General features: G+C 43.2%; 1 protein-coding gene across 1 annotated transcript; it reads right to left on the bottom strand.

Moving 5' to 3' along the window:
- Positions 1-365: 365 nt before the first annotated feature.
- RAB5IF (RAB5 interacting factor) lies at positions 366-5,791 on the bottom strand. The gene is made up of 4 exons (XM_081913891.1): positions 5,620-5,791; positions 4,331-4,434; positions 1,244-1,373; positions 366-930 (listed from the first exon to the last, which is right to left on the bottom strand). Exons 1-4 carry the CDS (start codon positions 5,755-5,757, stop codon positions 889-891), a joined length of 414 nt encoding a protein of 137 aa, XP_081770017.1. The 5' UTR covers positions 5,758-5,791; the 3' UTR covers positions 366-888.
- Positions 5,792-12,017: the final 6,226 nt, after the last annotated feature.

Below are 12,017 nucleotides of genomic sequence, written 5' to 3'. Positions count from 1 at the left end.
GACTTTAGCTGCTTTAATTATTCTGCGTGTTGTGTTTCAGCTTCAAAATCCTAGAAAGATCCTGAAGTAACTGAGTTCTGAAATACGTCTTAGTTGTTTTGTGCATTTAGACCACTGAACTCTGAGGTAGGCTCTGAGAACTGAATTAATTTGTTAACTGAACCATTATTGTGTTCCTAAACCATGGTTACTGTTTGTGAAAGTTCAGTAATTAAGCCAGGTAAATTCAGCACTTGCTCCATAAGTAATTAATGACAAAGTTTTAGGAAATAATCTGAAGATTCTGGTTATAACACTGTTAAGCAACCAAAATTTAAGTAACCCTGAATGAACCAGTTAAAGACATTAATACTTAATACAATCAATTATCAGATCAGATCTTTAATTTTCTTAAAACAAGCCGAGGACAACCATTAAACTCTATGCTCTCGTAATCATTTCTGTAGAGTTCGCCTCCAACCAAATGCCTCATGATGTTTATGGTTTTAAAAACATACGTCTAGCGAACGGAAGACAAGTCACAAACTGATTCGATCTCATTCAGAGAGGGCAAGATAATGGACACAAATTAATTAATAAGGTCACCCTTTTAGAATACAGAAGTTTGCCGTCACTGTACCAGGCAAAATCACAGAGAAGGTTGAAAGGTCGAACAGTCTTGTATTGTTTGCAAAACATTGTGATGGCTTTTTAAAAAGTTCTGCAAAAGCAACATTTCTTTAAATAATCAGACAGGCTCAATTTCTCTTCTTAGAAGCCATTTGGCTTGTCCCATCTCCTTGGACCACGGGTATAAAAATGGGCTTATTTTACCTCCCCCCAGTTCATCAGAGGCTGCTTCTTAAAGTATTATTCAACTTATGAATACAACTGATTTGGCCGACTTCATCAATCATAATGGATGGCAGTGTAGAAGATTATCCAGACAACCTGAAAGGAAGTACAAACAAGAGGACATCAGCAGCGAAGAACCTGATGTTTGGATTCAGTATTTTGCTTTCCTCTTTTTGAATAAGACTGAAACAATACAGGTCATAAAAAGCTTTGTAATTAGCTCTGTACTATAATCTGTACATTACCCTTTAAAATTATTGCGCTCTTAAGTAATTTATACTGTTTGTTCCCTCACTCTGATTCCTTCCCATCTAGTTAAATATATTTATGCTTCTTAGGTGGTGATCTGTCACTTGTTTTACAATGTGTGCTCAGAGCCAACAGTCAACAAATAAGGAGTATAGATTACCAAAAACAATGCAAAAGATGTCATGAACCCTTCTTTCGTTAGTTCCCAAGTTCCACCATACTCTTCTTCATCTATCTGCTGGAAGCTACTAAAGTAGAGGTACAGGACACCAGCATTTATCAGGCAGAATCTGGAAGGGAGAAAGAAGCATATTGGAAACCATCACTTTCAACTTGCACAATGTAAAGACACCAGATGTGTCAGCCACACTCCACCAGGGTGTTTTCTTGTGCAAGCTGCATTGAAATTAATGGAAGATGCAGAATAGCACTACTATGCTCTTATGTAGCCCTTATTCCTTTCAATAGAGCATTAGCAGGACAGCCTCTGGTGGTGTGTGGTTCATTGGTCAGATTCATTTCTTCTACTCTGCCCTTTTCAAGGCAGGGCTACCTGTGAGGACACAGCATATTTTTATACTAATTAATATATTAAATATACAATATTAATATTAAATTTACAAGACTGACAAAATATATTTATCTTATTTAAAAAATTGTATGCCACGTTTCTGTCTCAAACAGAAGGGTTCAAGATGGCTAACACCAAAAAGTTAATATTTTTTTAAAAAAAACATTCATACACACACAAGACAGCAAATGATAAAAACAAATTCTCAGGTGGTGCAATGGGTCACTGTGTCTGGCTGTTAACCAGAAGGTTGGTAGTTTCAGTGTCAGAAACTGGAATAGGAAAGATAGGAGCCATGTGGGACCTGGGTTGTTGGCACTAAAATAAAATATGGCGCCTAGACATTTTGTTTTATTTTATGCTGCCATGCTACCCAGCATGCCATGCATGCATGCATATTTTATGCTGCCATGCTACCTGATTCACCTGGCAGCAAAAAAAAAAAAAAAAAAAGAGATGCATCTTGTGCTGCTGCGCTGCCACACAAATCAGCTGGTCTGCAGGGTAGTGCAGCAGCAAAAGACGTGCATCTTTTGCTGCTGCACTGCCAGGCAGACCACCTGACTGCAGCCAGGCAGGTGGAGATGCTAGGCACCAAAGGTGGTGCCTGGACATCTCCATCCATTTGCAAAAGGACGGCTAGTTTCAAATGCTGGGTGGTTCAAATCCACCTACAGATGACTGTGGACAGGATTCCTGCATTACAGGGCGTTTGACTAGATGACCCTCGTGTCCCTTCCAAATCTATAGTTCTATGATTCTATGAAATGGCATCAAGAAAAAAAAAGATCTAAGTCAAACACCCAGTAAGCCAAAGGCCTCCAAGGGATGGGGAGACAGAGACTTTAAACATCAAGGACAGGGATAGGCAACCTAAGGCCCATGGGCCACAAGCGGCCCACGGGGGTTGTTTAACCGGCCCACGAGGTGCCCCCGAACTGAGCCGCCCGCTCGGCAAGTCCCTACACGCTGCACTAAACCAGCGCAGTGTGGCGCAGTGCGGGGACTTGCTTCCGCAGTGCTGGAAATTGTGTCTGCGCAGATGCAGATGCCAGAAATCGAGGCCGCGTGTGCGCAATCCGGCCCACGGAGGGATCTCTGCTGGAGTGAACTGGCCCAGGCGAGGTAAACCTTTCTGACCCGAGCAAGGAGATTGAAATATCCCAGATAAGGTGTTTCTTAATCTAGGCTTGGCAACAGAGAATATTAAAGATTCCCACCAACTGAACTTCAGGTGGAAGAGCACAAACAACAGGGGCTCGTCCTGATGATCTCAGAAAGCAGGCTTACCCAACAAGCAAAATATCCTAACTCGGATAAAGGCAATAATTGGCAATACTGAACTGAGCTCAGATACAAACCAGAAATCAGTACAAAAATCACGTCGGATGTTGCAAATAGCCAGCTCTAGTCAACAATCTTGCCAGGTGAAATTTCTAGGTCCTTTTCAAAGTCACCTCATATGAACTTCATGACTGAGCAGAGATTTAAATCTTGGGTTCTTTAAGATCAGTATGCCAATAATTACACCACAATGGCATTCAAGCTAAGCTAAACTGATGAAGCAACTGAATTTCCCCACACTGGATTTCTTTCTCCCTGACATTTTCTACCCTAATGCCCTGAAGTTAAATGTGGTTATGAATTTGCAAGCAAGGCCACAACAAGCACTAGTCTGAAATCGCCAACCTCCCTCCCAGCACTCCAACAAAGACCTCAGAGTTTACAAAAATGGATGACTAAGACATGTTCAAGAACTTTAAATGGTATATTGTTTACTAACTTTATATTCCTTTGTCACAGCTAAGATGATACAGCACATTCTTACCAACCAACTTCACAGACAAAAACATTTTTAGGCGCTATTCATGTACAGAACTGAAACATTTCAAATATCAAGGCAACTATATTAAGGTCTACCTGCCTTTGGACATCTTTGGGAGAAGTAAAGGCTAAGGGCTAAACCGTACAGAAGTTCAGAGTGGAGTCCCTAAGACAGTTCAATAGCATCTTGTACACCTCCTTCCGGCAGCTCAGCTGGTGCCAAATGTATTGCTCTGCTTTCCTCTGGACCACAGTGAAGCCAAGAGGGACGTCTTGTCATTTGGGCAGCCCAGAACCTCCATACACCCTACCCAGGCTTGTGCCCTGGAATGGTCATTTTGGTGCTGCTAAGGCAGCAAAAACAATGTAGGATGCAGCAGTTACGAGTTACTGGTTTCAGCAGCCACCATGATTCTCTGGTGGTTTGACTTACCCCAGAGATATATTCCATTGTCTCTTGAGACAGAGAGATGCCAAATATATGTAGGTCTCTGAGTTGCTAGTGTTACTGTATGTTGACTGCATAAAGCACTACATATAAAAAAAAACCCACTTGTTTTCCTCTAGACATTTCTGGGTATGTGTATCCAACTCCCCCCCCCCCTTTCCCCCCTCTATCCAGTGAAAGAAAGACATTATTCTCTATTTTCCCACAAAATACACTGCAAAAAAATTGCAGGCTCACAATCTGGGAGTTGCCAACTCACAACGATTTATAATGCAATGTATATGGGAAATGAATTTCAGATCTAGGGTTTAGAATTATCCATCTTGTTATTTCAGCTGTTTCCAATTTCTTTTGACAACTTTTCCAATATATAACAACAAAAACAAGAAGAAACAAAAACTTACATTGCTATGCCCACAAATCCTTTCAATGGAACAATGCCCCAGATCACTCCCAAAATAACAGCAATGATCTGCCGGAACCAGTAAATCACATCTAGAAATTCATCCTGTGGAGAAGAGACAAAAATCAAAGTTCATATGGATCTGTAATTCATGTATCTTACAAAATGCCCGTTTGGACAAAAAGAAGAAGCTCTGAAGATACATTTTGGGCTAGATGAGATGGAGATAATAAATAACTGTACTTCCCACTTAATAAAGGATAAGTCTTAAGTTTCTTCTAATGTATTAAGGAAATATTCTAACATGAAGTACTAGGATCCTGAACTGAATCACTAAGACCAACACTGTAAATGTCAAACGCTACCAGCCAATGTGCATTTCGTACTTGGTTCTGTTCTATGATATTTTTATAAAAGGAAGATAAGCCACTCAATGGGCATCAGGAGACAACAGAAGAACCAAAGCCAAAGGACCCTACTAGGCACCCTACTTTTGGAGGAAAAACGGTAATGTTTTGGGATGATAAAAATTTAACACCACTGGTGCTACTCACTGTCAAATTTAAAACACTTTCATATGTGTTGCCCAACCCTATTTATTTAAAAGACCATCCCACAGAATTCAGTGGGTTTTTCTCCCAGGCGTGCTATACTGTCAAAGCTCACGGACTACGAAGTAGTTTGTCAGAGGACTTCCTACAAGGCAATAGCAGAGCCAGAATCCAGATCAAGTATTTCCAGTTCCACAGCCTGCCTCCAGCAGGCGGGGGCGAGGGGGGTGGTCAACAAAATAACGTAAGAGCAATCTGAAATTTGACAGGAACGGCTTTCCAACGCCCAGTTGTTTAACCACCACGGACTTTGAGCCCTGACAGTCAAGTGTTAGAAATAGGGAGAGCGGTGCCTTTGGCTCCCCCCGCTTTTACTATTCTGCACGCTGTGTTTATTATAAGCCGCCTGGTAGTGATATTTACTAGGAAAGCCACTTGAATATATATATATATTCTAGTAGTGGATAAATTGTATTTCTGAAATGACAGGTGGTGGTGATGGGGGGAGTAACCAGCCGTGGGTTTGGGGGCGTAAGGACTCAGGACGGGAGTCAGGATCCTTCCCCCTTCGCACTGGACTCCGGTGGGTGGACCTCGGGAGTCCCGTCGGGAAGGAAGCAGAGCAGGTCCCACTACGACCCCGGGAGTCGCCGCCACAGCCGAGGCTCCGGCCAACGCAGCCCCTCCAGGCCTGGGGGCTCCCCGTCGCCGAGGCAGCGCGGCCCGGCCTAGGCCTCACCTTGTCCTCCCAGGCGGAGTCGCTCCGCAGCGCTTTGCCCCACAGCGAGCCCTTCAAGGCGCCGCCGCCGCCGCCGTTGGCCACCAGGTGCTGCTGCGGGTGCGACGTCGGCTCCTCCTTCCGCCGGCCGCCGCTCATCGTCCTCTGCCGCCGCCGCCGCCTCCCTCCCTCCCTCCCCGCCGGGCCGCCCTCCCCCCGCAACACTCGGCGCTCTCTCGCAGCACCGAAGGCACCCCGCGCGCCCACGTGAGCGCCGGACCGGCGCCCAACCAATTGCGTTGCCCCGCTCGGGCCCACGCGGCTCCGGTCACGTGGCCGGAGCGCGCTACGGCGATAGAGATAGGCCATATCGCGGCTCCTTCTGGGCTCCGCCGGCGGAGGCAGCGCAGACTGGAGGAGGGAGGAGCACGTGGCTGCTGAGTCGCACGGTTGGAAAGGGGACCCCTGAGGGTCATCTAGTCCGACCCGCTGCAATGCAGGAATAACTGAGTAGAGTAACACTGGCAAAAGGGGCGGAGCAAGGCTACCTGTATATGAGGGTGTGTGTGTGTGTGTTACAATATGCTTTTATTCTTTCGCAATCAGCAGGGCTAGCCCAGGACATTTTGGCACCAGAGGTGAACCACAAAACGGTGCTCTCCTCCCTGCCAGGAAAGAAAGGAGGAGTGAAGATCTACATTAGGATCTGCCACCCCTGTGGATCATAGCTGTCAACCGCCCCTTATTTGGCAGGAAAGTCCCTTATCCCAGCGCTGTGCCCCGCTCCTGTCCCTTATTGATGATGTCCCTTAAATTTCCCGGGTTTCAAAGGAAGCAGCTCCTCTCCCTCCCTCCCTGCTGGCCAGGGAGGAGGGAGGCTCCAACTGTGTTGCTTGGCTGTGTTGCTCACCCAATAAGGAGTCTAAGAACGACGTGGGAGGGTGGAGCTTGCATGCCTTGTGCCGGTCAAATCGGCCACGTTGCCTGGGAACTCGCCTTTGCTCAGCACTTCCCAGCGGAGAGGTGACGTGGTTTTCCTTGCCGCATCCCCTTTGCTGGGTTGCTGCGCTGTGGGAACCACTGCTTGAGGCTTCGTTTGGCTGCTGGCTGGGCTTTCAGCCTTTGGCTCGGAGGGGCTCAGAAGTTGAACCTCCCTGTGCTCTGAAAATCCCTTATTTTGGCTGCTGATCCCTTATTTTCGAGCCTGCTGGTCCTTTATTTTCAAATCTGTAAGTTGACAGCTATGCTGTGGATCCTTTTGCCTGAGGCGTTGCCTCACCTTGCCTTATAGGTGGGCCAGCTGGCCCTGACAACCAGAACCCGTTTGGAGCAAAATCAGAACGGCCTCGAACATATTCTTCCAAGCTTCAGACATCTTTTTAAAAATTAAATAAATAAAAACTGCATTCATGATGACTTGCACTGCTGATGCCATGCAGGTTGGCCAATAGGGCATTCCTGCTTTCGGTGTTCTTTGCAACTGCAAAGAGCCCACACAGCTTTGTTTCCCATCAGTGCATCTCCCATCACTTCGTACTAAACTCCTGCAGCTTTTTTGTACCACAAATGTTCTGGTTTATGTTTGATAATACACACTGGGCTCAGGTAGGATGAGAGAAGGGAACTGGAACTGGGTCTGAAGTATGAAATGTTTGCAAAATAGTAACTTAGTACGTAGAACAATCCTATGCTTGTCTGCTCAAGAAATCCCATTTTACAAAAAACAAAAACAAAACCCCCAGCAAAAGTAAAATATAAATACAAAAAACTAAAAAAAGTCAAAACATCATAAAAGCACTGTAACACTGTCACAGGATTGAACATCTACCTAAAGGGTTCAAGGTTGAGGAGAGGTCTTTCCCAGCATCAAAATATACATGGGATTGTGCCAACTCTCCAGTACAGTATTCTGTTTCAATTTTTTAATATAAAAAAGGAGTTACAAAGGCTGAGCAGTTCTCTTCATACACATTTGATTCTTTAACAATTTTAAAGAAGACACCCCAAATTATCAAGGCTGAAAGTGACACAAACAGGTGTTTTAAAACAATGTATCGTATAGGTACACTTGTTGCAGAAAGGCTACAGGATCTTTTTGAGTGTACACCCAACCCATGTGACATGTGAAATGGTCATGTAATATTGCTCGTGTAACAAGTGAAATGGCCCTCTGGGAAAGGGAAGCCCTACTCCAGCCCTAGTTATACATAAGTAGACAAGGTAAATGCATGTGCCTTGTGCATCGAAAGGTGAAACCAGCCAATTCAGCGGGGCCTCAGTGCATATATGTGTTTGCATCTATACCTACCATATGCAGTATGTAGGCTGCCTTCTCACTTGGGTGGATTTCCCTTTCTGGCTCAAGATGCAAGATTGCTTTCAAATAGGATCCTAATACTATGTTCACTGACCACAAGGTGGCAGAAAGTTATTGTCTTCCACAGCTTTCACAACAGCCTATTATGATTCTGCCTTGACCTGTGATCTTCTTTCCCATGGGATCACAAATATAGCCATGAAAGCTAAAAGGCACTTGGGAATTTACAGTGGTACCTTGGGTTAAGTACTTAATTCGTTCCTGAGGTCCATTCTTAACCTGAAACTGTTCTTAACCTGAAACACCACTTTAGCTAATGGGACCTCCTGCTGCTGCCACCGTGCAATTTCTGTTCTCATCCTGAAGCAAAGTTATTAACCTGAGGTACTATTTCTGGGTTAGCAGAGTCTGTAACCTGAAGCGTATGTAACCTGATGCGTATGTAATCCAAGGTACCACTGTATTTGCTTAACTTATTGCTCTCACAGTGGGAATATGGCTCCTAAAACTGCACTGTAATATAACAAAAACTATTAAACACATAACCATAGCTGCAAAGCATCAAAGCCAAACCCAGTGGGCTTACTTAAATTAAAAAAAAACAAAAAACCCTTCTGGGTCACAAATTGGTGAAGAGTCAGAACAAAAGAAGAGAGTACCTGTTTATCATACTGGCAACTTGGCAGGAGCCTCCAGAACGTACCTCTGGAAGTATGTAGTTCTGTATTGTGCTTTCAGGTCATGGTATTTTTTGACTTTGTGCCCATTATTGCGAGTTTCCTACATACAGTGATGCCTTGGGTTAAGAACTTAATTCATTCTGGAGGTCCGTTCTTAACCTGAAATTGTTCTTAACCTGAAGCACCACTTTAGCTAATGGGGCCTCCCGCTGTTGCTGCGCCGCCGCTGCGTGATTTCTGTTCTCATCTGTTCTTAACCTGAGGTACTATTTCTGGGTTAGCGGAGTCTGTAACCTGAAGCGTCTGTAACATGAGGTACCACTGTATTACTACCAGTGCAATCGGAAGTGTGTTTCGTGAATATGTTTAGGATAATGCCTAAGAACATAGTTCTGATTGCAAAATGTTTTGCTGGCTTAATTCAAGAATTGAATTATTATTATTATTACGTTTCTATCCCACCTTTCTTCCAAGGAGCTCAAGGAGTTCTTACCGCCTCTCCATTTTACCCTCACAACAACCTGTGAGGTAGGGATTAGGTTGAGACATGGTAACTGGCCCAAGGCCATCCAGTGAACTTAATGGATGAGCAGGGATTTCAACTCTGGTCCCCAAGGTCTTAGCTTGACAATCTAACCACTATGCCACACTGGTTCAGAGAGCAGGACTAGTGTAGTGCGACTGCCACCCAAGTAAAGAAATATTAGACTGCAATGCTAACCCAGTTCATCCAGGAGTAAATAATAACTGGTTTTTGCTTTTTGCATTGTATTCGTGTAAACCACTTAGAGACTATTGTATTTAAGCGGTACATATATAAGCTCTTTAAATAAATTAATCGATCAATTATTTTCCCCAGTCAAGTAATTAACTAATAAATTGTCTAGCATGTGTGCTTGTCCAAAAGTAAAACTCATTCATATGCAGTGGGGCTTTCTGGCATGCATATTTATGGTATGACAAGGTTAAGATCAACAAGGTCTTTAAGAACCATATTGTCAGAAAAGCAATATTTAATGTCTGGACAAGATACAAAGACTTATTAGAAAACAAAACACCGAGGTGGCTGTCACCTTTGGAGGCCAAGGCCCGAAAAAGACCCAATATGGAGGCCAATTGGCCAAAATATTGGGAAATACTAGAAAGGGATGGAGACAATTGGAAACTGCAGAGTTTAGAGAAAATGAAAGATAAAGTGCGAGACTGGTTACACTATGCTCAGATTAAGGAAGTGTTTAAGATTGATAAAAAGTTAGGATTCCAGGTGGAGAAATCGAAACTGGAGACAGAACTGCTAGAACCTAAGACCAAGATACTTTCAAAAATGTATAACTTGCTGCTGAAATGGAACACACAAGACGAATTGGTTAAATCGGCTATGATAAAGTGGGCCCAGGATATTGGGCACAACATTATGTTTGAGGACTGGGAAAGGTTATGGACTACCGGGCTGAACTTCACAGCATGTAATGCTCTGAAGGAAAATGTAATGAAAATGATATATAGATGGTACATGACCCCAGTGAAATTGGCTAAAATATACCATTCGTCTGATAACAAATGTTGGAAATGTAAGGAAAATGAAGGAACATTCTTTCACCTCTGGTGGACCTGCCCTAAAGTGAAGGCCTTTTGGGAAATGATATATAATGAGTTAAAAAAGGTATTTAAGTATACCTTCACCAAGAAACCAGAGGCCTTCCTTCTGGGCATGGTCGGCCAGAACGTGTTAAAGAAGGATAGAACATTTTTTATGTACGCTACAACGGCGGCAAGGATACTTATTGCTAAGAGTTGGAAAACCCAAGATCTACCAACACTGGAAGAATGGCAGATGCAGCTGATGGACTATATGCAACTGGCTGAGATGACTGGCAGAATCCGCGACCTGGGAGAGGAGAGGGTTGAAGAAGACTGGAAGAAATTTAAGATTTATTTACAAAAGTACTGTAATTTGGTTGAATCCTAACAAGGAAGCCAGAGCAGAAATAACTGTCTACCATTAAATTATAATTTTTTATTTGAGTTTAACCTAAATATTGCACTTAAGAGTATAAACAAGATGATAATTTGCTTGGAAAAATTCGTTTTTAATGATGAGAGTGGAAGCGGGAGACGTGAGGGAGTCCGCAATAGAATGAAAAGATGTTATGAAACCTATTTTGTTTGTTAAATATGCATCTGTAAAAAATCTTAATAAAAATTTTTTCATATGCAGTGGGGCTTTCTCCAGGCTAGTATGCAACCTAAATTCTGCAGCCCTAGTTAAGTGGGTGAGTGGTAAAGCTAAAATCCCTAAAATTTGATTAGTCATAAACCCCCTAAGGCTGCAATCCTATACACGTTTAGCTGGGAGTAAGTCCCACTGAACTAAGTGAGGCTTACGTCTCCATATAAGTGCATACAATTGCACTGTAAGTGGTGCAAGCCTGTCCGACTCAGCTCACTCTCTGTAATAGGAAGCTAATAATGCCAACCTACTGTGCAGAGTTGGTGCGAAGATTGAGTAGATAATGTATGTGAAGTGGTGATATTCCAAAGCAAGTGTGAGCAGACTTTAGGCTTGGGGGATCTGTTTTGCTTTTTACTGGAACCCTGAGATTCACAAAACAAACTGGGTGCAAAATATTGGCAGTGGGTGGAGACAGATTGGAAAAGCTGGTTTGGGGGCAAAGTCAGTTATCTACCACAAGAGGCATACACTGACTGGTAAATGGACATACAAGTCTACATCCGAGTTACTGTAAATCAGATACTCTAAAACACGAAATCTTCTTATTGCTGCTATTGTAAACAATTGCTATTCAGAACCCTTCATCAATCTACAACAAATCATCTAGCAGTCTGCCAGGAGATCCCAATCAATATTTGCCCAGCTCTGCTGTAGACAGTTCTATAAATGTTAAAACTATAATTATGATCTCACACCGTTACAATGAATTTTGAAGTCCTGCAAATATATATTCCTGAGGAAATGGTTAGGAAGCAATTACCATTTATTTGTTGTAAAAAATAAATAATTGTAAGTCTTGCCTTTCAGCTTTGAACATATTTCAAGGCAATTTGACAAAGCGTGACATACATGTGTAGAAATGATAATATTTCAGTGCAAAGGCATTCTGTCTGGGTTTTATGGAAATGTAATGATTTGAAGTTGTTGTTTCCAAAACACTTTGCATTGTATTTCATCAAACTTGCTCACTACAGCATGACAGGCCTATTACTTGCAGTGCATTCCTCTGCGTGTCCATGCAGAAGTAAAGACCGCTGAGTTCAGTGGGATTTGCTCCCAGATAAAGTGTTACAGAATTGCTGCCTGGACAAAGTGCCCTTTGCATTGGAAGCCAGCAAAGGTGGTGAGGAACCTGAATATCCAATCCTATGAAGAAAAGTTGAAGGAGTTGCAGATGATTTTTAACCTG

Source organism: Podarcis melisellensis, assembly GCF_964234715.1.
Source record: "Podarcis melisellensis genome assembly, chromosome: 6".
Classification (NCBI taxonomy): Eukaryota; Metazoa; Chordata; class Lepidosauria; order Squamata; family Lacertidae; genus Podarcis; species Podarcis melisellensis.
The sequence above is the reverse complement of the archived record's forward strand: the minus strand, read 5'-3'. Positions and strand labels throughout refer to the sequence as shown.

Bases quoted from the DNA above. Each gene is read 5' to 3' on its own strand.
- RAB5IF (XM_081913891.1), bottom strand. From the start codon at position 5,757: ATGAGCGGCGGCCGGCGGAAGGAGGAGCCGACGTCGCACCCGCAGCAG. The intron at 4,435-5,619 runs GTGAGGCCTAGG...TCTTCTCCACAG, and splicing joins ACTCCGCCTGGGAGGACAAG to GATGAATTTCTAGATGTGAT. The intron at 931-1,243 runs GTAATCTATACT...ACTTCCTTTCAG, and splicing joins CATCTTTTGCATTGTTTTTG to GTTGTCTGGATAATCTTCTA.